Source organism: Pteropus alecto, unplaced genomic scaffold (assembly GCF_000325575.1).
Source record: "Pteropus alecto unplaced genomic scaffold, ASM32557v1 scaffold326, whole genome shotgun sequence".
In the NCBI taxonomy this organism is placed as follows: Eukaryota; Metazoa; Chordata; class Mammalia; order Chiroptera; family Pteropodidae; genus Pteropus; species Pteropus alecto.
The window spans coordinates 920,417-947,779 of record NW_006438873.1 but is presented as its reverse complement, the minus strand read 5'-3'; the positions used below and the strand labels follow the sequence as shown (position 1 = coordinate 947,779).

The 27,363-nt window shown below is 41.9% G+C and overlaps 1 protein-coding gene across 1 annotated transcript; it reads left to right on the top strand.

Moving 5' to 3' along the window:
• Nucleotides 1-1,535: 1,535 nt before the first annotated feature.
• On the top strand, nucleotides 1,536-25,899 carry NLRP5 (NLR family pyrin domain containing 5; the record flags this gene model as incomplete). Its single annotated transcript, XM_015592515.2, is given in 12 exon segments — nucleotides 1,536-1,573; nucleotides 1,575-1,903; nucleotides 6,335-6,391; nucleotides 9,400-10,999; nucleotides 11,634-11,804; nucleotides 13,383-13,550; nucleotides 15,912-16,082; nucleotides 17,389-17,559; nucleotides 19,566-19,736; nucleotides 22,160-22,330; nucleotides 23,849-24,019; nucleotides 25,654-25,899. Coding segments are annotated over 12 exon segments (3,351 nt in total), but the record flags the coding sequence as incomplete, so codon positions are not given.
• Nucleotides 25,900-27,363: the final 1,464 nt, after the last annotated feature.

The following is a 27,363-nucleotide window of genomic DNA, read 5'->3' as shown; positions in this document are numbered from 1 at the left end:
TCACATTGGGAGAGGGGAAGTGATTATTATTGACTTATAAGTGTTTTAATCATGTGAATAGCAAACAGGGTAACATAAAAAGACAATTCTTTTCCTCAGAGGGTTGGTAAGTTCATAGAAATCTTTTCTCTTTTGACAAAATTAATTAAGAATTCCAAAGACTGGATTAGATTGGCCTCAAATGCCTCGTGTCCTGACTTTCAGACATTCCAGAGTTATCAAAATATAGAAATATCTTAGCTTCACCCACACACCCACAAATCAAACAAGCAAATCCTAAATCTAAACGTGACTCTGAGTAATTGCTTATATGTCATACTATTCTGCTTAGGAAGTCTCATTCCTGCCATGTAATTATTAGAGCAGATGTCACTCAGGATTTCAGTTCGTGTTACTCCCCTGAAAATTCACAAAAGCCCTCCAAAATGAGGTCTGATTCCCACCTTCCAGAGGAGCAAGTGCCCCAGTTTCAGGGAGGTTTGGTTACTTGCCCCTGAGGACGTATGATAAAAGTTATGGGAGCAGGAGTTGAGCTTGGAGCTATCTTTCTGATTTGGGAGCCCTTGCGATCACAGAAGTATACACCCGCCCACCTTAAAATCAAATTACCTATGTAGTATATTTTTCCCCAGCTTTATTGAGGTAAGATTGACAAATAAAAATTATATATTAAAAAAACAAAATATATATTTGCATATGTTTACACATATTTGTTTATATTTGCATACATAATATATTTACATAAAATTTGTATGTATACAATGTGACATTTTGATATATGTATATATTGTAATGTGATCACCACCATCATCCATCACCTCACATAGTTACCATTTTTGTGTGTTTGGTGAGAAAATTTTATATCTACTCTCAGCAAATTTTAAGTATACAACATGGTAATGTTAACCGTCATCACCATGATGTGTGGCTATATCCATCTTATAATTAAACTTTATACTCTTTGACCAATATCTCCTCCTTTCCCCCACAGCTCCTGGCAGCCACCAATCTTCTTTATCTATGAGTTTGATTTTCTTAGATTCCACCTCGGTGGACTCTGAACCTTCAGACTTGGCACCAGGAACACACAAATCCAGCTGCTGTCTGCCACAATACCATCATTAGCAAAGCATTGAAACAAAACACTGTCTGGGTGGGAAGAAAAAATGGAAGACCACAAGGGGGGGAAACTATTTGTTTCTCTAGGCAGTTGGTCAGTCCAGGACCATTGTCTATGAAGTGCTACCTCTACACTATGAGCATGGCATGTTACCGAAGTATACTCACAAAAATTTTGAATTTGTTCCAGGAACCAGGGACACAGGCAGGAAAAGAGCCCACAGCTTACAGTCTAATGACAAGATAGACAGATATAGTGTCAAGAGATGTTTAGTCTATGAAGAATTCTTACATATGGATTGGGCTTCTCTTGGTATGTTTCACAAAAAGCCTAGAGAAATGCTGCTCCATCTATTAAGTTGATTGAGGTTGGTTGGATGAACATGATCATTAAAATGTGATTCCCTTTTGTCGTTCTTCCCACAGGTCCCATTTGTTCCCTACTACCCAAAACTACTCATCCATCCACACCTGAGCCTCCAGCCTTGCATTAAGATGGAAGAAGCCAACTTACCCTCCTTTTCTAGCTATGGACTGTGGTGGTGTTTCAAGCAGCTGGGTGAAGAAGAGTTTCAGGCATTCAAGGACTTACTAAAGGAAAATGCCTCAGAACTAGCCATGTGCTCTTTTCCATGGGTTGAAGTGGATAAGGCCAGTGTGGAACACTTGGCCTACCTCTTGCATGAGCATTGTAGAATTCCCCTTGTCTGGAAGATATCCACGACCATCTTTGAACAGATGAACCTGCCTATGCTCTCTCAGAAGGCAAGGGATGAAATGGAAAGTGAGTAAGACATGGGGCAGATCCAAGGGTAGGAGAGAAGCTGGGGGACCTCAAGTTACTATGGAAATGGGAGGGAGGACACCATTGTTTTCTCGTTGGGTCCGCCCCTATAGCATGAGTCTAAACCCTGAAAATTGACTCATGGACCATTCCTCCCCAGCTGGAAATTAGCGCAGTATCTAGCCTGTGGAACAAAGAAGGAGAAGAAGTAGGCACAAGACCCTCTACCTGGACAGAATTTGGTTGACGTTCATTAACAGGATTTAGAGCTATAACTACTAAGCTTGAGTCTGGAGCTGCCACTGGCTACATGTGTGACTTTGGGCAAGACCCCTTCTGCTCTGACTCTTGTATTCTACATCTTGCAACAGTACCTGTGAAGCTCACATGTGCTGTTGTGAAGGTTTGGTAATGTATAGAAAATGGTTAACAAAGCTGAGTCCATTTTTTGAAAATGCCGTGGTAGCTGTACAGTGGATGTCTCCCTGACTTTTGCCCCAGGCTGAGGGACTAAGGTTCAAGGAACTCTTGTAGGGACTGACTTTACACAGGATGTTGATGCCATATTATAGTGATGTACTTAGATCAAAGGGTGGATTATCTTAGGGTGTTTGGGAGAAAAATAGTAGGGAAAAAGTAAGTTTTCCTTAACTGAAGGAATTCTTTTCTTCAACCATGAACAGTAAACTTAGAAAAGAGTCCCACATGTGAGCAGTCAAACTGGCCCTAAAGACCACAGATGGTCCATGCCTGCATGCGACTTAGCATATGTGGCTACAGAGGACTTTAAGAGAAGCTGTCCCTTCTGGGCTTCAAAGAAGCCCTGTGTGGAATACATGTTGGTATTCATAGGAAACGAGGATTGTAAAAATTAAGATAATAGCTAATGTTTATTGAGTTGGTTCTACTCCAGGTTAGGCCTTGTGTTGACATGTGCTGCCCTGCCATTGCATCTCAAACCCACCCAACGAATAAGTTCCCCATGGCAGAAGCTAAAATAGAGGTTCTACCAAGTCGCACAACTTTACAAGTTCATGAGCTAACATGCAACAAATATGAGGCTCATTATTTAACATTCATCTAGCATATCTATAAATCATCATGTGTCACATGCCAGAGTTATTTATAGCTTTCAGTGCAGTAAGGAAGAGGGATAAATGGGCATTTTTTTAATGGATGGTGTAGAAAAATATGAGAGGTCTCCACTTCAGATTAGAGGGAAGTGAAGACTAGAGTCAATTTCTAGAAGAAGTAAGGTTCAGGCTGAGAGAAAAATGAAGAAAAGGAGTTATCCAAGCTAACTTAACATGGTAGAGAAGCATATTTTGAACAAGAGATGCAGCATTATGAAGCCTTTAACCACGGAAGAGCCCAGATAGACCACAGAGAATTGGAAGGACTGTGGAAGGAGGTGACAATAGAGAGATGAACACAGCATCTTGAAAACAATTTTAATAGCAAAGCATAAGCAATTGCAGTTTTAAAGGAGTGGAGGGAAATAATCAAATTTGCAGTTCAGCATTGCTCCAGAATGGGCCAGACAGAGTCATGAATAGATGTGGAGAGACCAGTTGGGAGGCTGTGCTAGTACCCCATGGGAGAGATGGAGGTGGCTTGGACTGGAGTGACCATGGCAGTTAGAGAAAGAAGTAGAAATAAAAATGGAAGCTGTTTCACAAGCACACACACAGCAGTTTTTGAGGGTTTCATGCAAAAAGAGAATATGGTATCAAGGATAATATACAAGTTTCTGCCATAAGAAACTGGGTGGATAGGTCTCCATGGCCTCATCCCAGGAAATGCTGAAAGAGGTGTTTTGTAGCACATAGATCAGGGAAGACCAATGGGAGACCTCATGAGTTGAAGACACCTCTATTTGGGTAACCCACAGACATCTAATGAGTAGTTAACTCATTTGAAGTTCAAAGACTCTTGAATATAAATTCTTAATAACCATAACATGCTGCCTCATTATGTGACTTACTCAAGGCCATGCAGCAAAAAAAGGACTGAAATGTACATTTCCAAGTTCAAGATCAGAGCACTCTTTACTGTACATCTCTGTTATGTCTCTCTGATGGCAGCCCTTAGATCTGACTCCATCATCTCCATTACAGGCTAGTCGTGGGACAAACCATGATATCCTGGGGCTTGTCTTAGTTCCCCTCAGTAATTTGGGCAGGGAGTGCTCTTGTCCCTGGTTTGAATAATTGCTATGACTTTATCAAGGCTGTTCTCTCATCTACTCTGTGTTGTAGAATGTTTTATGGTCAAAATACCAGAAGATTCTACACCAATGAAGATTGACCATGGAACAAGCATGGAAGAAGTGCCAGGTCAGTGTGAGGGTGGTGGAGAAATGGACTGAAACCATGACTGCTGATTATCTAATGTTCTTTCAAGTCTAACATCCTATCATTAGCTGACTGGATAGGTTCTGAAGGTCTGTAATCATTGTCTCTCTTAGTCTAAGTCCAAGAGAGTTCTGTGGTCTTAAGTCTTTATGACAATCCATTGGGTTCCCATCTTCAGTTTGGGCAACTTTATGATCCTACCAAGACAAGCCCCTCGTAATCTGCTTTGAAGACTTTTGTAGAGAGAACCAGATAGCACAAAACCAGATGTGACACAATTTCCCAAACATGAGCATTGACAACATGCCAGGCACTGCTCTGTGTGCTTGTGATGCATCCATAGATGTTCATGAAGCTTACACTTCAGTAGGGAAGAAGGGAGATGAGCCAACAAATAAGATCTAACCAGTGAAGCCAGAACCCAGAAGGAGAGAGGCAGGCTTCTGTAGATGGCAGGCAATCATCACTATTACCCACACTACCACTTGTATCTGGTGAATCTTCCAGACATTAGTACTGATCATGAAACCAACCTCATTTTAGTGCAGCATTGTTCAGGCTCTGGATAGGAAACAAAGTTAATGTTCAAGTCAGAGGAATTGATATGAGTCAGAGTTCCAGAATTCCAGAGGTTATAAATTGTTCCAAGTTTAATGGACATCTAAGCTTACCAGGGGAAGTCCTCTTGGCTATACATTTTCCCAGTGATAAAATTGTGTCTTATTACTAAGTGACAGTTTAAGATTAATTAAGAGTAATTAAGATTACTAAGTGAAAGTTTAAGATTACTAAGTGACAGTTTAGTGGTGGTATGACATAGAGACAATGACAGACTAATCTTGGCAGTAGGACCAAATCAAAATTGACAGAAGCTGGAGTTTTATTGTCAGCCACTTCTGGAAATCCCTCTAAATTATTATTGTATCTGAGAACCACCACTCACCAAGACCATATGGGTTCAGCACTGTACCAAGTGCTTTATCTCATAATTCTCCAAATTCTCAGACTACCTATGTGGCAGTAACTGTCATTCCAGTTGTCCAATAATGTAACTGATACCCACAGGCTAAATGGCCAAAACTCTCCTTGTATAGACATATCCAATCTCACTTTAAGCACCACTTTAGTTGTGTGCTGTTTTGGTATGTCGCATTTCATTTCCACTCATCTCAAAGATAATTGTCTAATTTGCTTCATGATTTCTTCTTTGATCCTTTGATGATTTATGGTCACCTTGTTTAATTTCCACATATTTCTGAATTTCCAAATTTCCTTTTGCTATTGACTTCTAATTTTACTCTGTCATGCTAAGAGAGCATATGCTGTTTGATTTCCACCCTTTTAAATTGGGAACATGTTTTATGGGCTGACAGGTGAACTTTAGAAGAACATGTTTCTGCTATTATCCAGTAGAGTGTTTTTCTATATATCTGCCTCCACCGTTTTCTATCTCTGTCAATGGCTGAGACTGTTCCTTACATATGGCAAGGTTATTCCCCACATCATCTAAGACAAATATGTACATAGTGGCACTAGGAAACTATTTCCTAATAAGTACACATGATGGCTATTCTCAATAAGTGTGAGCTATTACATCATAGAGGCTATGTGATGTTTTACCAAATCCCCTCATGCATTCTTCAGAGCAACATTACAACACAGGAACTATGGTTTTATAGATGAACAAACAGAAGGATGTGTGGGTTCAGTATGTTAACTAACACCTCACAATTGGTAAGTGACAGAATCTACATTTGAATCATGTGTCTGACTCCAGACCCTTAGTTCTGAACCACTAGCTTTGACCCTTCATTTTAATGACCTGCCAGGCAGTCTCCAAGGATAAAGAGCAGAAATGAGACCAGAAACCATACCTTCTGGTTTTGAACCTAGTGCTCATTTTATGTACACTCTATCCCTCCAGCTGAGCCCTTGGTTGCCATGTGCCAAACAGGTCAGAAAATGAACCTGGCATTGCAGAGCTTATCTTAGCTATTCTATGGGTCTGTGCCATCTCTGATTTGGATGATTTACCTAAATGTGTGGGAGTTTATCCTTATTTCCTCTTTTTTTGCAGAAATGTCACAAGCTATGGAACAAGATGGCACCACAGCAGCAGAGACAAAAGATCAAGGTAAATAAATGATTTATTCCTATATTTTATTACCACATTTAAATTATGACATTGGGGGAGGGGCTGTGTATGGAGTGTAGATGGCTGGGGAGTCCACTGTCCCTTTCTTCATCCTCGTTTGTCTCTGTTACGTCAGTCCCTTCCTTAAAAGTTCCTGACATCATCACCACAGACAGAGTCATAGTATGTTCACTGTGATTATCGGCAGCCCATTTTTATGAAGATAAATTCCAAATTCCCAAGTTCATGGGGGAGACCGTGGGCATTAAGGACAAGCTTGTTTGACAGGAGCTAAATAGAGATAAGAGGTCAAGTGCTTGGTTCAAAATGACTTAGCTAGTGGTGTTTTGTTGTTGTTGCTGTTGTTGTTGTTGTTATAATTTTTTGCCTTCATACTGTCGACAGTCCAGGGTTATATGTTAATTAAAACAGACAATATAAAATGAAGACAAGATCACAGGTGTGAAATGACAGTTGACCAGTCAAGGAAGTGACGGCAGGCTTCTCTGAGGAAATGTCACTTGAGGCTTTTTTTAATTATGATATAATTCATATACCAAAGAGCTCACCCTTTTAAAGTGGACAATTCAATGGTTTTGAGTACATTCATAAGGTTGTGTAACTACCACCAGTATCTGATTCCAGGAGGTTTCCCCAAGAAGAAACTCTGGACCCACAAGCATTCACTCCCATTTCCTTCCCCAAGTCCTAATCTATTTTATGTCCCTATGAATTTGCCTACTCTGGACATTTCATATAAATGGACTCATACAGTAGATGGCCTTTCGTGATTGGCTTCCTTTATTTAGTATAATGTTTTCCAAGTTCATACATGTTGTAGCACATATAGGCTTAATTTATTTTTAGCACTGAATAATATTCTGTCCTATGGACAGACCACATTTTCTTTATCCATTCATCAAACAATGGGCATTGGGGTGCTTTCCATTTTTCTGGCTATTATGAATAATGCTGCTATTAATGTTCATATACAAGGAAGTGGTCATGGAAAGAAGTGATTGGACTTATGAGATATTTAATAGAATTTAGGGTTTGGAGTTTCAGAATAAAAAGCTGCATGAATGGCTCCCACCTTCTACTGAGACAACTGGTGGATGGTGATGCCAAGAATCAATGATTTAAATCTCGAATTATGGAATTGCTTCAAGCTAGGCATTTTTTCCTACCTGTACAACATAGCATGATGGCACAGCATGAGTTACTTAGTCATTTGTTGGACAAATATTTGAAAACTTGATGGCTGTCAGTACTGTCCATTTTTTTAGTACTGATGTTGATGACACTTCTAGAGTACTTCCTAGGGCCAGGCACTCACTGTTTTCACATTTTATAACTGGCATTCTAAACCAGTCTCATAAAGAATATCCCCATTTTACAGATGAACAAACTACCGTAGATGGTTGATGTGAGGCTAAAATTAGATTTATGTACAAAACAATGAGCCAAATACCTGTTCCAAGATAAGTTCACAACTACCTTTTTTCTAATTATCAGTTACAGAAAACTTAGGAGGAGGAAGTTTTGGGCTGGAGGTCAAAGATGAAATGAGTTTTTGATGCATTGAATGTGAGGTCTCCATGACAATTGAAGGTAGTGAGTTAGACACCAGAACCTAGAATTTTGGAAACAAACCAGCACCAGAGAGAGAGGTTTGGAGCTCTTAAGCATAGACATGATACAAAATAAAGAAAGGTAAGATTTAGAACTTTTGTGTAGAGATCTTATATAGAGCCAGTAATTATCTTGTATACACATACAGGACTCCTACTATCTTTTTAAAAGATCATTGTGATGCCAGAAAATGTAAGGACCCAGAATTAGGTTTCTATTTTTCATGTTACTGAGTACCTATTGGATGTCCAAGACTGTCACAGAGGCTGGAGGTATGGAGATAAAATAATAAGGTTATCATGAACCTTGTATTGTGAGCCAGGGGCTAGACAATAATTAAAGCATTGTAGTTTATGACAAACACTGGGATAAAAATAAAACAGGTTAATGTGAAAGAATTATGGTTTGGAAAGACATATGCACCTCTATGTTCACAGCAGCGTTATTTACAATAGCCAAGGTATGGAAGCAACCTAAGTGTCCATCAAAAGACAATAAAGAAGTGGTACATATGTACAATGGAATATTACTCAGCCATAAAAAGAAGGAAGTCTTGCCATTAGTGACAACATGGATGGACCTAGAGGGCATTATGCTGAGTGAAATAAGTCAGACAGAGAAAGACAAACACCATGTGATCTCATTTATTTGTGAAATCTAAAGAACAAAATAAGTGAACAAAACAGAAACAGACTCATGATACAGAAAACAAACTGATGGTTGCCAGATGGGAGGGGGTTGGGGGCTGGGTAAAAAGGGAAGGGATGAAGTACAAATACTTTAAAATAGTTACAAAATAGTCATGGGGATATGATGTACAGCAGAGGGCTGTGCATGCCTTTCTGTGTCTGTCACATGGACATGCATCTCCATAGCAGCCTGGACCTACCAGGACAGAATTGGAGATGCAAGCCCACCCTGCAGGTGTAGAACTTGGGGCCATGCATACATGTACTCCTCTCCCTCACGCTCCTCCACCTTTCAGAGGCCTCACATGGTATAGGTTATTCATTGAGAAAACACTTGTGTCCACAGGGTGCCAAGTACTGGGATAAATACCAAAGATACCGCAATAAATTTAAAAGTCTAATGTAGCATCTACTGGGGAGAGATACACCATAAGCAAATAAAAATGCAATGTGTCAGGTATGAAGTTCTGAAAAGAGGTATTGGGTTACGGGACAAAAGGAGTCATTTTGTAGAAAGTCCACAAACTTTTGAGGATGGGGCCTTTAAATGGAGGAAGGAGGGGTAGGGTTTGTTGCCAGCATGTTGCTGGGAAGAGACAAAACTCTCATGTCTGTAGACTGTCTGAAATCCAGACTTCTCCAGACTTTGCTTCCTGTTTTTCTTCTCCTCGCTCCTGTCCAACTTAGGCCAAGAAGGTGACAAGTGGCACTACAAAGGTCATGTGATGACAAGATTCGCCTTGAAGTCAGACACATGCCGTGATTTTGAAAGCTTTGCCTCTGACTGTCAGCAAATGCAAGTGTTGTCAGGTGCTTTTAACCCAGACCAGTGGGGCTTCCGGCCCCATACTGTGGTTTTACATGGAGAGTCAGGGCTTGGGAAGTCGGCGCTGGCCAGGAGGGTCCTCCTGCACTGGGCTCGTGGGGAGCTGTACTCCGGCATGTTCTCCTACGCCTTCTTTCTCCATGCCAGAGAGATACAGTCAAGGAGGGAGAGCACTTTCATGGAGTTAATTTCTGGGGAGTGGCCAGAATCCCAGGTTCCCATGATGGAGATCACAGCCCAACCAGAAAGGCTCTTGTTTGTGGTTGATGGCTTTGATGACCTGGATGTTGCCTTCAAGGATGATGATATGAACCTCTGCGATGACTGGGCTGAGAAGCAGCCCGTGGCAGTCCTGATGCACAGTCTGCTGAAGAAGGTGCTGCTCCCCAGGTCCTCTTTGATAATCACAGTTAGAGACGTGGGTGTGGAGAAGCTCCAGGCCATGGTCACGTCTCCCCGCTACCTCTTAGCTGAAGGCATGTCGGTAGAAGGGAGGGCTCAGCTGTTTCTCAAGCACACAAAGAGTGAGCACCAACAACTACAAGTCTTGCACTCAGTGGCACACAACCATCCACTCTTTGACAAATGCCAGGGCTCTGTCATCTTGTCACTTATCTGCCAGGCCCTCCAGATCCAAGAGGCATCAGGAAAGAGTCTGCCATGCACCTGCCAAGTCCTCACAGGCTTGTACGTCACCTTTGTGGTCCATCAGCTCACCCCTCAGGATGCATTCGGCCGTTGTCTCAGCCCGGAAGAAAGAGTTGTCTTGAAGGGCTTGTGCCAGATGGCCACAGAGGGGGTATGGGGCACAAAGTTTGTGTTCTACAACGACGACCTGGGTGTTCATGGCCTGACAGACTCGAAGCTCTCCACTCTGTTTCACATGAACATCCTTCACCAAGATGGCCACAATGACAGCTGCTACACGTTCCTCCATGTCAGCCTCCAAGAGTTTTGTGCTGCCTTGTACTACATTCTAGAAGGGTTGGAGAGCGACTGGGACCCCCACCCTCTGCTCACGGAGAATATTAGGACTTTAATGGAGCTCAAACAGATTGGCATCAATGTCCACTTACTGCAGATGAAGCGTTTCTTGTTTGGCCTGATGAACAAAGAGGTGACAAGGGCACTGGGTGACCTGCTTGGGTGTCCTGTGCCCCTGGTGGTGAAGCGGGTACTTCTGCACTGGGTCTGTCTGCTGGGCCAGCGGGCCAACACCGCTGCCCCACAAGACTTCCTGGACTCCTTCTACTGTCTTTTCGAGACTCAAGATGAAGAGTTTGTCCGCTTGGCATTGAATGGCTTCCAAGAAGTATGGCTTTCAGTTAACCGGCGAATGGACTTGCTCGTGTCTTCCTATTGTCTCCAGCACTGCCACTGTTTGCGGAGAATTAGGATGGATGTCCAAGAGATCTTCTCAGAAGATGAGCCAACTGAGGCATGGCCTGTGATTCCACAAGGGTGAGTCCCCCACTTTGCAGTTCTTTGCCTTTCGTCTTTAGATGTTGGTGTTTTCATACAATGAAATAGTCACTTCAGTTAAGATAATTAGCATATCTGCCACCTCATATGGCTACCACTTTCTTGTGTGTGTGCATGTGTATGTACATGTGTGTGACATTTTCTTTTATCCATTCACGGAAATTTAGGTTGTTTCCGTATCTTGGCTATTGCAAATAACAGAGTGCAAATATCTCTCAGATCCTGATTTAAATTCCTTTGTATAAGTGGGATCACTGAGTTGTATGGTAGTGAATTGTTTGAGGAAACTCCATACTGTTTTCCATACTGGCCACACCATTTTGCATTTGAGGGGGAACAAGAATTTAAGCAGAAATCCGTTTTTAGAGCCAGCAACTACAAGTCTTCCTAGCATATCCCCTGGGGTACCAAATACTCAGTACGAAGGGTGGATATGAAAGTGCTTGCTCGTGCAAAGCACAAAGTGATGTCACTAAGCTGGCCTCTAAGCCTCTAAAGCCATCCCTGTCTCTTCCCAATAGATTCTGGTCCCTCAACTCTGACATTCTTGCACTGATGCTTGTGTTAATATCCACTTTGTGGAAACAAATGTTAGTCTTCTTCTCCAATATAGGATGCAGTTCAAGGTCCTGGTTGACAACTGGTGGGAAAATCTTTGCTTCATGCTCGGCACCCACCCAAGCCTACAAGAGCTGGATCTAAGTGGCAGCATTCTGAATGAATGGGCCATGAAGACCTTGTGCATCAAACTGAGACAGCCAACCTGTAAAATACAGAACCTGATGTAAGCCTGCCCTGCTCTGGTACCTGCCCTTTCATGGCCATGTCACAGCTCTCCTCTCCTACCTGCTGAGAGAAGACCAATCTGTATAATGTATTCAGAGGGGATGAGTACTGTGGGAGGTACAGGGACCAAGTTCCCAAAAGCATAGGATGGGTGGGGCTCATTCAGGCAAGTGGTAGAGCCTGAGGCGATGACAAGATCAAAGTGCATGATTTACAGGAGGCTTTAAATCAGTGCTGAGTGCTTTTAGGCTAATTCATAGGTAACAAATACTTGAACATGTAATAAGTTCCTGGATCTGTTGTAGACTCCAGGGACTCACCAGGCCCCTGGAGTAGCAAACAAAGTACTAATTCTGCTTCAGACAAAGGTTCTATTCTTTGCTCTTCTCTTCAAGACCAAGCAAAGCACAGGTGACAACCAAGGCTAGAGCAAGTCATGTTCTTGGTTGCAAAAGTCTTCCCCTTCTTGCCTTTCCTCTCTGTTCTCTCAGTACTTTCCTTAAAATGGGCTGTGCCTAGGAGCTTGGTAATCTCAGAATAATAAATAATGCCTCTTTCACCTAAAGTCCTATACCAAACTCCTCTGTCAGCAGTTAGATTCATATTTTCCACTTGGTCTCTGTTTTAAATTCTTGTTATACCCTATAATTTGCTTTAATCCTCATGTTATCACTGTATTTGTAACACAACAGGAATACATGACAATGGCAAAGAGATTTAGGAATTACAAATGGTATTAAGTCCTTTGATACCACTTCAACTTCCTACTTCCCTAACTACTTTCATATCTCATGCATTTTATATGCAATTATATGTATATATTGGTGTAAGAATAATTTTAATCCAAATGGTATCACATTATATGTATTGTTTTGACATTTGACTTTTTTCTTCAACTTGAACTGGACTTTATATCTGTGTGTAGTTCTATTCTCAATGGACTATATGTATTTCATTCTTTGGTGGAGGTAGGATTAATTTTTAATTTATTTCATTTATATTTGACATTCAATATTATATTAGTTTCAGGTGAACAGCATAGTGGTTAGACATTGATATAACTTGTGAAGCGATCACCCTAATTAGTCCAGTCCCCACATGACACCATGTATAGTTACTAAAATATTATTGACTATATTCCCTGTGCTGTAATTACATCCCATGACTATTTTGTAACTGCCAATTTGTACTTCTGAATCCCCTCCCCTTTTTCACCCACCCTTACAACCCCTTCCCATCTGGCAACCATCAGATATTCTCTGTATCTGTGAGTCTGTTTCTGTTTTGTTTGTTCATTTATTGTATTTCACTCTTAAGCCTAGTTCTCTTGTTTGACTCTTTGTTGAATGCATCCCCCCACCAGATGAAACTCTGAGAGCATAGAATATTAGCATTGTTTAATACTCCATTCCCAGTGCCTGGCACATCATAGGTGCTTAAGTATTTGATGCTTTAAAATTAAATAAATGCAAATAATGAGAAAGAGGGAGTTGGAATGGGAAAAGTGTGAAAAGAAAAAATTACGCTATGACTATCGCCAGTGCCTAATGCATATTTTCTTGTTTGTCTTCTGTAGATTTAAAAGGGTACAGATTACCTTTGGTCTCCATTATCTCTGGAACACTATTGTCACCAACTGTAATGTTAAATACCTGAGCTTAGAAGGCACTCACCTGAAAGATGAAGATATAGGGATAGCATATGAAGCACTAAGACACCCTAGATGTTTGTTGCAGTCTTTGAGGTAAGTCCTGGGTATGGTTTTCATTTTTCATTTCTTTGATTTCAGGTTTCTTCTTGTTATTTTTAATCTCTATTTTGAAATAATAATGCACAGTAAGTTTCAAAAATGTTAGAGAGTTGGGAGGATGACAGTCTGAAGATGGATGGTGATGATGGTCACACAAGAGTGTATATGTACTTATTGCCACTAAACTGTCATTTTATCACATGAAATGTGGATATGTGTAGATTCCTGAGACCACACAGCAAACAAGATACAGAAGTGCCATCACCCTTGTGTTAGCCTTTAGAGCCACACTCCTCCTTACCCCACCAACCCTCATCCCTGACAACAATTCATGTTTTCATCTCTAATTTTTGTCATTTGGCATCACAGAGAGGTGTGATTTTGTCATACTCTTTAGGTGGAATCATACAGTATGTCACCACCTGAGATTGGCTTTTTTTTTTTCAGTCAGCAGATGCCCTTGAGATCTATCAAGGCCATTTTGTGTGTTCCTTTTTGTTGCTGAATGTTATTGAGTGATGTAATCATTCTTCTATCCAAGGACATTTTGGTCATTTCCACTTTGGGGCTGTTACCACAGTTTTGTAAGTCCTGTGCATGTGTTTTGTCGATTCAATTGGCTTGGTCTGAAGGCACTACTTTGGGATGCCCAGGGTAACCTGAGACACAGAAGCATGGGCCCTGTCTTGGGCTTTGCTCGCAGACATACAGTAAGTGCGAGAGACTGATTTGCTTTGTGCCCTGTGTGTGTTCTCTAACTCTTAAGCTTCACTTTAAAGAATGTAGCCAAGGAAGTCAGCTGAATCATGAAAGTCTTTGAAGGATGGAGGTGCAGAGGTGTTTACCCAATGCCAAGTGATTTTACAATCGTCTCTGAGAACAAAGAGGAAGCAGCTGCTGGTTCTCTCTGGGTGCTTTGCCAGTAGGGTAACGAGCCTGGGTGTAGTGAGACGCTACTAGCATAATGGCAGATTGATATGTCACACCTTGGAGATGTGCTTTGTGGTAGAATTGGGTAGGAGGGTCATGGGGTAGACAACATTCAATTCTCGTAAGTATTGCCAGTTTTCTCAGGAGTTTGCACCTTTTAGCAAATGTTCAAGTGCTTCCTGTGTAGGTGCTGAAGACACAGCAGGGAGCCAGCCAAGTTAGTTAGACACCTTCCCTCATGGCAGTTATGACCTAGGGAAGAGATGGACAATAAATAATTACAAATGATTACTCGGCGGTGAGAAAGAAGGGCATCCTGCCATTTGCAACAACATAGGTGGCCCTTGATGGCATCGTGCCGAGTGAGATAAGCCAGACAGAGAGAGACAAATACTGTATGATTTCACTTATACATGGACTCTGAAAAGGCCAAATTTGTAAAAACAGTCAAATGAGGGTTACTGGGACAATAGGAGAGATAGTTAAGGTCACAAACTTGCAACTCGTACACAAATAGGTCCTGGAGATCTAACATACAATGTAGTGATTATAGGCTTCAATATTGTATCATAAACTTCAAACTTGCTGAAAGACTACATCTTTTTTTTGTACTCAACTATGTTTTAATTTACATAAATTGCACAGAAATATTTGCATACAGCTGAATCTATACAAATATGTATTAACGGGATTTCTCTTTGCGAAGGCTTCTATATTCTGTAAGCAAAAAGAATGTAAAAGTTTTGTATTAAGATTAACCCACTCTACTAACTAAAAATAATTTAAAAGCAGTAAGGTACCCATTGGAAAGCAACTAAAGAGAGGTTGAGAAGGACTTCTTGGAGGAAGGGGTTTCCTGGCCTCTCTTTGCAAAGGAAATCACTGCTTGTTTTCCTAAGAGACTGAATCTTAATGATTCCCACCACACACACACACACAAAAACCCCTTATGTGACAGTGATAGAGGAGCTAACTATTGCTGCAATTGCAATCATATCACAATATCTAAATAAATCCACATGTTTATCCTTAAACTTACACAATGTTGTATGTTAGATATATTTCAATTAAAAATAAAGAAGTGCACATATAAATGTAGGAAATGTTTGCTGGTGATCATTGCTGTGAATGAAATAATGCTGGACAGAGCGGAGGTCTGTCCGCTCTGTAAGGTAGTAAGACTGGCTTACTTGGAAGAGGTAACATTCAGGGGACTTGAATGAAAAATAGAGCCACATAAAGACCTGGGGTTAAGGATGAGGAGGGATGATGCAAACAAAGGAATGGTGATGCTTAGAGCCCAAGGCCAGAGCAAGCAGTGTCCAGGAACCAGCAGAAAGGCCAGAATGGCTGACATATGGTGAGTGAGGGGACTGGGTTGCCTCTGGAGGACAGATAGGCATGAGTTTTACATTGTGTCTGCAGGTTGGATCACTGTGGACTAACTCACACCTGTTGTCTGGCAATTTCCAAAATCCTGGTTACATCCACCTGCCTGAAATCTCTCAGCCTCGTGGGAAACAAGGTGACAAACCAGGGCATCACACTTCTCTGTGATGCCTTGAAAGTCTCACAGTGCACCCTGAAGAAGCTGATGTGAGTTGCACTTTCTTTCACCAGAGTTATCTTGTCTTAACTGAGGTCGTCCAAGTAATCAGGGAGGGGCAGGGGACTTCAGTAAGAGTTTGATTCTAAAGTCATAGCAAGAGTTGAAAACCAAATAGCACAAATTACCCTTTTTAGAAGGTAATAGTCGAAGCAACAGTAGAAGACAACATATCTTCTCTCCATCAGTCTGTAAAAGGGTAAAAAACAAACAAACAAACAAACAAAAACACCTTTTTATCTACCCTCTTAGGTTTTGTGTCTGGGACCTGCAAATTAAACTGACAATAGACAATTTAACAGGAGAAAGGGCATACAAATTATATTGATGTTAATTTTTTTAAGGGCAGGAGGGCTTCAGAAAGGAAGTGAAAAACCCAAACACGCAATTAGACTTGGGATCTTTTATTCCATTTTAACAAAGGGTAATAAATTATGGAGAAGTGAGGAGATAAAGGAAAGGGAGTTTTGGCTTTTAGGGCTGAGAAACCATGAGAAGGTGACTAGGAAGTGTATGGGGGAATGAATGGTAGAAAACAGTTATATCAAGACTCATCTCCATCTCTAGTGATAAAGGAGATTGTCTTTTTCCTGATACAGAAACAGGGGGGACGAATGTTTGCTTTTAGGAAGATAGAGGGATGACAGAGAGCTCTTTCTGTGTCTGCTTTGTCTCAATTGCCATCAGTTCAAAATAATGCAAAGTGGCATATTTTGGGATAGCATATCCTGACCCCTTTCAAGTTCAACCCAACCAGCATTCCTTCCTTTATTGAAAAAAATCACCATCCACATTATGGAATGTTTGCTAAATGCAATACCCTGCTTTAAGCACTTTAGATGTGTCATTTCACTTAACTTTGTCACGACCCCATAAGAGGGTTACTATTTAACTCTTATTTTCAAGCACAACCACTTCTTAAGCTTTGAGAAACAGGTAGACTGTCTTGCTTATATCTAGGGGTCCTGATGTGTTAAATGTATGTACTTTAAATAGGAAGGTCACTCATTTCGGCAAAATCTCATTCCATAGTACATGTGGGGAACATAAATAGCCAGACAGTAGAATCACACTACTCATGCGTTCCCATTGTGGTCACCACCACATAACCACCCACAATGTTTAGAGTATCATTGTTGACACTGAGTTCACAAGTTCAATGCAGACACGGTGTGACAATGCAGTATATCTCTAAGGGCATGTCAGCTATTGGGGTGATGTTTCTTTCCCTTCCTTGCAAAGGAAAGGTGCAACTTTTAGACCTCATCATTTCCTTTTTGGGGCTTCTCCTTGCAGACTTGGGAACTGTGACCTCTCAGCTGCCAGCTGCCAGGATCTGGCCATGGCTCTCATTGGGAACCAGAGCTTGACACACTTGTACCTGTCAACCAACAGCCTGGGGAGTGAAGGCGTGAATCTGTTGTGTCGAGCCTTAAAACTTTTCAGCTGTGCTCTACAGAGGCTGATGTGAGTCCAACTCAATCCCCTGTGAGGACTTTGTAGCTTTGTGACAAATAGCATGTGCCTCTCTTGAAGAGCAAGGAGCGTGGAAATGGACAGGATGAAGGGACCTGCTGTGTGCTGTATCCTGTCCCTACTTATCACCTTATAGATTTCACAATTCCTTGAAAAATTCTATCTCTTCATTTGCATTTTCTTACAGTGGAAAGTTGCCATTCATCTAAATAGTCGATTCTCATTTGTAGCAGTTATGTTCTATAAAGTCACCGAGAACACTGAATTATTGACACTAATCCAGGGTCCCTGTTGCAGGGGGAAGAATAGAGGGTTAGGGGTCCTGTATCCTCTGGTAACAATATTTTTATCAAGGGGTCAATAGCTAACCTTATTTTGTGTGGTTCACATGTATTTTCTCCATATGGCACATTACAGATTTGTTGAGATTAACACACTGAACAGGACTTCAGCTCTACTTTTGAAGCAATGAAATCAACAACCAAAAAAAGCACAGAAGTGAAAAAAATGTGGTACTAACTGGACCACAGAAAGAACTGTTGTTTACAAAAGTATAAGAGCTGAAGTGAGTTCGACCTTAGCTGGTAATGTGTGCAATGGGTGACTCAAATTTTTTCCTGTGTGCCCATGAAGGACCATGAGCATTACAAGTATTGATTTAGGTGGTCACCAGTAAATTTTGGTGATCAGGCAAACTCACAAATACAGAATCCATGAATAATGGGGATCCACTGTATTTATGAAGTCCCTAACATTCTTAGCTGCTCATAATAACAGATAAAAGATGGGCGGGGTCCCTATTTTTATATAGCTTAAATTCCAGTAGGGGAGAGTTGGATAATAAGTAAATGAGGTTTTTAGATGGGGTTTTGGTGATGCACCGCTAGCAGCCACAAAAGCTGTGTGACACAACTCCAGGGAGATCAGGCACACAGCTGTTGGATGCTATGTCTCTGCTATTGTCCCACCAGGTGTCCACATCACCATTTTAACAGCTGCCTCCTCATATTGTCAGACTGCTCTCCTATTTTACATCTTTGGTTTGATGGTGAGAATGAAAGTTTTTTGTCACTCCTCTCCCCCTACTGTCAACTTGCTCCATTGGGATCACTTTGCTTTATCGTTTCATCTCTTTGACCAATTAGTCCACCAATAACTTCATGTGAGTGAAAAATAGACATGAGTTAATGGCAGGCCTACAGCTAGAAATTCTGCTAAAGAATAGAACTTTAATAAGTCTATCTTGTGACACATTCCAAGGTTCTCTGGTGACTAAGTGATGGGGTGATACTGAGTACAAGAAAAGATAATAGAATGATGACACCCCTCCCCAAAGATGTCCACATCCTCACCCCTGAAAGCTGTGATTATGTGACTTTACATGGCAAAAGAGACTTTAGATGTGATTAAAGATCTTGAGATGGGGAGATGATCCTAGATCACATGATCACATGGGTGGCCCAATGTCATCACAAGTGTCATTGTAAGGGAAAAAAGGAGGCAGGAGGGTCAGAGGAGGAGATGAGATGATAGAGGTCAGTGATGCAATTGCTGGCTGGTGACCAGAAACTAAGGAATGTGGGCAGCCAATAAAAGCTGGAAAAGACAAGGAAATAGTTCTCTCTTTGAGTCTGCAGAAGGAGATGGTCCTGCTAACAGCAAGTCTCTGGCCTCCAGAGCCGTACTAAAACACACGTGTTCTTGGGTACCACATTGGTGGGGATTTGTTACAGCAGCAACAGGGAACTAGTACATTGAGTATGAGGACAAATTAACAGGAGACAGACAGAGGATCTTGATCAGCATGCAGCACGGGCATTAGGCATTGCACCTAACACGTCGAGGTCATTCTGACACGTATGCCTGACAGTCTTCTTAAATACAAACATGGTCCTCTCCCAGAGGAGGGGCAAGCTGAGGCCAAGAGAAGTGGCTCATCCAGGGTCACATTGAGTCATGAGTGTGATCTTCCTCTTTCCCCTACATGCGTCCCACAGACTAAATGAATGCAATGTAGATGTCGCTGGCTGTGGCTTTCTTGCTCTTGCACTTACTGGCAACCAACATCTGACACATCTGAGCCTCAGCATGAACCCCTTGGGAGATAATGGGATGAACCTTCTGTGTGAGGTCATGGCAGAACCATCTTGTCACCTCCAGGACTTGGAGTAAGTTTCCCATGGTTGTTGGGGGTCATCTCTACCACAGTGGGGGTTGAGGTTCCCTGAAGGTCAGGAGATATGAGTAAGAGTACTGGAACCAAAAATTAGTTCTGGGGTCAACTGAACCTCATTTGGTCCAGTGGACACTCTGGGTAAGTTGGTATGTTGACATTACAAGTGTGACAAGGACAGAAATCATTCTGAACAGGAGCCCCATGGCAGGGTGTATGGAGGACTAGATCATCCTTGATCTCCAAAACCTGTTTACATCTCAAAACACATCCTCTTGCCCAAAGTTAATCTTCAGCTCCTCGTTCTGTGCTTGGAATGGAGACAGGAGGGACTGCTTATCTCTTAATCCTTTTTCTCTGGGTTCAATTTCTTCACCCCTTATTGGAATGTTTCTATTTAACAGAAATATTCTATCACTAAACAAACTGTAGAAAAATTGATATCTCAGTGAACAGAACTAAATCTCTAATCTCACAACCAAGCAATGATCACTGTTAATATTTTCGTAGATGTCTCCTGGTGGCATAAGTAGCATTTAATGTGTCCTAGCATTCTTACCACGTAGTGGGCACAGGGCTCTAAATATTGTGCACACCTAGTCTCAAGTGGTCCTCAGCCACCACACACTGGAGGTGGGGACTAGAACTCCCAAGGAACCAAAATTTTGCCTTTGATCTCGCATTTTGTCCTTGAAGACACAGTCATCCTCCCTTATCCATGGGGGATGCATCCCAAGACCCTCCAGTGGATGTTTGGAAACACAGATAGTACTGCACCCTATATAAACTGTATTTGCCTGTATGTACATCCCTATGATAAAGTTTAATTTATAAATTAAATACAGTGAGATGAATGACAATAATAATGGAATAATTATAACAATATTCTGTAAGAAAAGTTATGGGAATGTGGTCTCTCTCTCCCCTTCCCCCTCCCTCAAAATATCTTATTGTCCTGTACTCACCTTTTAAATGAAGCACCTTATGACTTCTCTTTGGCATTTCTACCAAATTGCCAGTCTCACTACCCTTCTGCTTTGTGGCCATTATTAAGTAAAATAAGGGTGACTTGAACATAAGCACTGATACCACAACAGTCCATCTGATAACCCAGACAGCTACTGAGTGACTAACCGGTAGGTAGCGATTACAGTTTGGAGGCAAAGGGATGATCCACGTCCTGGGTGTGAAAGTTCATCACGCTACTCAGAATTTTAAAATCATGAGTTATTTCCGGAATTTTCCATTTAACATTTTCAAACTGTGGTTGACTGCAAATGACTGAACCCACAGGTAAGGGGGGACCCCTGTATGCAGATTATAATAGTAAATGAAGTGTGGTACAGTATTTCATTTCATGGAATACTTTTTAAATCCCCTAAAGCTGGACACTTAGCTTGTGTACAGTGCTTCAGGTCATGTGTACCTTATCAATCTTTCTGTACTTAATAGAATTTTCTTATGATCAATTACAAGGATAGAATTTAATGAATCAAAAAGTAGGACCATTATGTGATTTTTCCCTTCCCAAAAATAAACAAAAGAAAGGGATTGATAGAGCTTATAATCCACAAAACTCTGACTGTCCCCCAAGTATGAATTCATCTATTTTCATGAAATTGGCATTTCAAACCCTCCTTCTGCATGGCATGGAAACTTAAGCTTAGTCATTGGGGATGCCATTTTTGGGGATTGTGTTTAAGTGCCAGGTTACCTGGCCCTCACCACCACCATTTATCCATGCTGGCACCAAAGACTTGGTCCTTCTCACCCAACTTTCAGGTACAAGCCCTCGCAGCTGGGTCCTTCCTCATTCTTGTCATGAATGGATCATGAAGACAGACTCTCTCATCCCCAATGGGGCCATTATGTCCTCAGCACACTAACCTGAAGATACGAGACTCTGAAGCTGTTTCCATCATCTCTACTCAAATGAAGTACCCAGTTGTTACTGCAGGGGCCATTTCCACTCACCCTCCCCCACTCGTCCTGGGAACAGAAGCACACGATGAATCTCCTTTTGGATTCCAAGCCGTACCCAGCATTTCAGTGACTTCTGTCATCCTTTCTCTCCCTCTCAGGGACCTCACCAACTTCCACTCACCCTTCTTTTTTTCTCTCTCTCTCCCCCTCCACCACGGAGAATCTTTTTCCTACCTCCAGGCGGGAAGCAAGTTCTTATGCGCTCATTTATTTTTCTAAAGTTACCTCCAGCCCCATCAAACACTTTCCCCACTCTCCACTGCCATCTGTCTCCTGAGCCAATGGACTCTGCACAGTCTCAGCCATTCATAGGGATGGGACAGAAAGGTGACCAGTTAGGAAGGAATAAAGTAAATCCCCACTAATGTTTCTGAATGTTATCCAACTGCAGCATTCTCCTCAAGAGATGTGGATGATCTCTCGCTGTGTCTGCAGGTTGGTGCAATGTCACCTCACTGCCGCCTGCTGCAAGAATGTGTCCTACATGATCACAAGAAGCAAACACCTCAGGAGCTTGGATCTTGCTGCCAACGCCCTGGGTGACAGTGGGATGGCAGAGCTGTGCGAGGGATTGAAGCAAAGGAAGAGTTCTCTGAGGAGGCTTGGGTAAGCTCCCAGGATCATCCCTTAGGGCTGGGCTCAGAGGAAGGGGCATCCAAGCATGACGTTGCTTAAACAGAGACAAAGTTCCAACTTTCCTGATTCCATTCAATTAGGCAGAATACAACATTGGCAGAGTAACAACCTGAGACATAAATTCCAACCAGGCTCCAATATATGGAATGAGTAAAATGGCAGGTGCTTGAGACTGTTGTTTGGAGGTAGTAAGCACTCAGTAAAAGTTTATAGGACAACTCGTGAGTGCTAGGCATGGTGCCAAGTGGTGGGGTACCAAGGTGAATAAATATGGGCATTGCAGAATATATAGTCTAGTGAGAAAGATGGACCGAAAAGCAAGTGATGACATTGGTGGTTCTCAAATGTTAGTGTCAGCATCAGAATCACCCAGGAGGCTTGTTAAAACAGGGCACTGGTGCCTTCGGTGGAATATCATTCAGCCATAAAAAAAAAATGAAGCCCTGACACATAACAGCATGGGCAAACCTTGAAGGCTGGCTGTGTGAAAGAAGACAAATATAAAAGATCACGTCTTATGATGCTATTTGCAGGAAATGTCCAGAATGGGCAAATCCATAGAGAAAGGAAGTAGTGTAATGGTTTTCCAGGGACTGGGGGGACTGCTGAATGGGTACAGATTTCTTTTTGGGGGGATGAAAATCTGTTGGAACTAGACAGAGGTGGTAGTTACACGACATTGTGAATTATCATAAAATGTGACCCATTTATTGAGCACCAGCCATCCATACTCTTTACTCTAGCATAAGAATTCCCAAATACACAAAATCTGCAATGATTAGGATATCTAAAACCTATATACCACCAGTTAGCATAAACAATCTATCTGGTACACTACTTCATAGCAAGTCATAGATTTTTGACAATCCTCCCCTAAATACCTCAGTGTGCATCTCTAAAGAGAAGAATATTACTACAGAACCATTATTACATGGAACAAGGCTCTTTGGTTTTCCACTGCTCTCAGGATAAAATCCTAAATCCTTAGTTATGACCTAAAATGTCCAGCCTCATCTGACACCACTGCCACTACTCACTCTGGCCATCTAGTTGACAGTCTGTGTCTCAGATATGCCCACTCCTTCCTTCCACAAGGACAGCAGACATGCAGTTTCCTAGGCATGCATCACTATTTTGGGCCCCCATTCACTGAGTTTCTCATCTTTTGAGTTTTAGGTGAAAAGTCCCTTTCTCAGCAAGTCTTTCTCCTTGCTTTGTTCTCTAATCAGAGGCTCTCTCAACCTTTCTTTTTCATTCTTTCCACAACTTATGAATTGTCCAGCAGCTCTCAATGTGACAACTGGCATCACCACCTGAGAACTCATTAGAAATGCAAATTTCCAGGTCTTCCTCAAAACTACTGAACCAGGAACTCTAGGGGTAGAGCCTGTTTTTTTGAACATTGAAGTGGAAGTCAAACAAGTTGAAGAAGGATCAGTCAAGATCATTGATCGTTGGCGTTATCTCTTGGGGGTCCTGGCCCTGCAGGTTGGAGGCATGTGACCTGACGTCTGATTGTTGTGAGGGCCTCTCCTTGGCTCTCTCCTGCAACCAGTGCCTGATCAGCTTAAACCTGATGCGAAACAATTTCAGTCCAGAAGGAATGATGAAGCTGTGTCCGGCCTTTGCTCATCCCAGGTCTAATCTACAGATTGTTGGGTAAGTCCCTGGCAATCATCAACTGAGACATAAACCTTTTTCCATTGCAGACATGCTAGTTGGCAGAAAAGCAGTTTATCACAGAAGGTGAGATCGTGGCTAAGCAACCAGATCCTTATTCAACCAATAATGCCTGCTATGTTCCAGGCACCGTGCTGGGTGCTGGGGACACAAGGATATGGGAGTCAGAGGCAAGGTGTCCATATATTGTGGGGTTTACTTTGTGGTGGGTTTGGGAGAGTAGAAAGACAACATACAAATAAAATGTTTAGCCTCAAAAAACTAAAAATAGAATTGCTATCTGGGCCAACAACTTCACTTCTGGGTACACACCCAAAAGAACTGAAAGCAGGATCTCAAAGAGATATTTGCACCTCCACGTTCACAGCAGCACTATTCATAACAGCCAAGAGGTGGAAGCAACCCAGGTGTTTGTTGACAGGTGAATGGATGAGTGAAATGTGTATCTACATACAATGGAATATTATTCAACCTTAGAAAGGAAGGAAATTGTGAAAGCTTGAGAACATTGTACTGAGTAAAATAAACCAGACACAAAAAGACAAATACTATATGATTCTTCTTATGTGAGGTCCCTAGAGTGGTTAAATTCATAGGGGTGGAGAAGAGAATGGTGGCTGCCAGGCGCCAGGAGGAGGGGGAATGGGGAGCTGTTGTTTATTGGGGACAGAGTTTCAGGCTGAAAAGATGAAAAAGTTCTGGAGATGGTAGTAGTGATGGTGGCACAACAGTGTGAATGTGCTTTACACTACTGAATTGCAACTGACAAATAGTTAAGATGGACAGCCTACTGAGGTTGGTTGTGATGATGTATTTATTTCAGTAGCTACCTTCCCAGTTGAGTAACTGCATTTTCCTGTATGGTCCAGCTCACAGATTCACACAGGGTCGAGTTTTGGCAGATGGGCGTGACCAGAAAGACCACAGAATGGTGGTAGCATGGGGTCTGAGGAAGAGATGGAAGGAGAAGGAGGGATTGGAAAGCATGGCTCAATGGATTTGGGGATCTTGATGCGTGAAAGGGAAATATTACAGCGATCACTTTATCAAATGAGCTAAAAAGTTGGGTTGAAAGAAGAGAGAGCATGTTTGTTTCAATGACTCATGATGCAGTATAGCCTTAGGCAAAAATCAGCTTGTGACTAAGGGACTTCATAGTTGAAGTAGCATGGATGAGTCAAACCTGACTTTTCCTAGTTGGCCTTCTGAGAGCCTGTGTCCTCATGTGTCTATTTGAATACCAGTTTCTCTCTCTTCTCCTAGAATATAAGATGTGTGAGGGTGGGGGTTTCACCTTGTTCATCACAGTCCCTCCAAACACTATAACAGGACCTGCTCAAAGTCAGTTCTTGGGAAGAAATCATAGATGGATGACTAATCACGTCTGCCTCATAGGTTTGCTGTGAGGGCACTTGCCCACAAAAGCTCAGTGTGGCACCTGACACACCCAAGAGTCCCTTTACATAGAGGGACTTTTATGTGGAATACACACAACCTGCCCTCAACAGTACAGGAAGGGGTTTCAGATCCTCGATGGGTTTTCCAGGAGTGTTGAGGAAGGAACAAGAGTAAGCAAATTTCCAGCATCACAACTTCCCTTTTTTCCTCCACAGGCTGTGGAAATGGCAGTATCCTGTTCAAATAAGAAAGCTACTGGAGCACGTGCAGCTAATCAAGCCGCATATTGTAATTGATGATGGTTGGTATTCTTTGGACGAAGATGACCGGTATTGGTGGAAAAACTGAAGATGAGCAACCCTCCCACCCACATCCACACTGACAGAAAAACTGTAAATGCTGTCTTACTGGGGAGAGCTGTGCCCGGGGTTCTTAGATGGAAAATGATCTCTCATTCTCACAATGCCCTCGCTGGTAGTGATCCTTAAGTGTCTAGTCTAATTTGGTTACTGCATTTGCCTCTGATGTAGGCTTGTGACCTTCAAGTCACGAAATCTCAGTCTCTATGAAATGTCTGTCCCACCTCAGAGCACACAGAGGGAAGCAAATAAACACTGAGCATTTGGAAAAGGTGTCAAGTGCCCTTCTTTGTCAGTGGGGATGTGATGTGATTCAAGAGCAGAGGTAGCAGGACTTAGGTCCTTAAAAGTTACCCCCAAATTTTGATAACACAACTCTGCTGGTGTTAAAAGTCACCTTTTTAAAAGCATATATCTGGACATCGAAGAATGATGTGACTAGTATTCAATATCTGATATATAAACAAATTTATTGGTTAGTGTAATAAAGGATAACTGGTCTATCACTGTCTCCCTGAACAGAGCAAACTGCTGTTCTTATGTACATAGAAATTTGGGGGAAACATGGAATTTAGGGATTAGTGTATCTTCAGAATGAGTTGACATGTAGTTACTCAGGTGAGACACTGGCACTCACAGGTGTGTTCATCAAAGTGGATCCTTCCTTACTGGCTGAATTTCAGAAGCTAGAGTTGAGTCATTCATTGGCTTGGAAAAGCATGCTGAGGCAAGCTGTCTTGGATCCAGTGAAAGGGTTTAAACCCATTTGGGCAGCTGCTTGTTACCATGGGTACAGAACAATCAGTCTCTTCCCAGGAGTGTGGGAAATTCTTGCGTTTTTACCAATATGTACTTTTTATGATTTCTTATATTCTCTAACCCATGATAATGATGATGATGGAAGGTAATACACAGGGAATACAGAGCCCTTGTGTGCCAGGCTTTGTTCTCCGCACTTACCTATAAATTATCTCATACAACCTTCATATTCAAGCATCATTTTTCAAACCTGGAAATATTTTAGGCTTGTTCTCCATCGGATCAAATTAGATGGTGATTGCTCTGCCTTGCCCCTGTATGTGGCCAATGAAAGATTTATGCCAGGTGTAGGAGAAACGTCAGCCCCATTGTCTACTGGGGCTTATGTTATTCACATTATCTTCAATCTGCAGTTTCTTTGCAGAAATACTTTTTAAACATGTTCCAGGAGAGTTAGTTCACATATCAGGCTGGCACATTAGATCCATGGGTTGTGAGTTGTGCGATGTGAATGACACACTGAATGGTATCACTGGCTCTCCTGGGACTCCAGCTTGCAGATGGCAGGTGGTGGAACTCTTCAGCCTCCATCATCGCTCATAATAAATGGCTCACACTAAGTCACATGTTTATATTATGAAAATATTGTTGTATTTTATTATATATCCTATTGGTTCTGTTTTTCTAGAAGACCCTGACTGATACAAGGAGTATAGTAAGAGCAGAACCTGAATATCAAGAGGGAGCTGAATATCAGGAAGGGTGTCAGGGCACAGGGACAGTAGGCGAAAAATCCTGAGGTTGGAG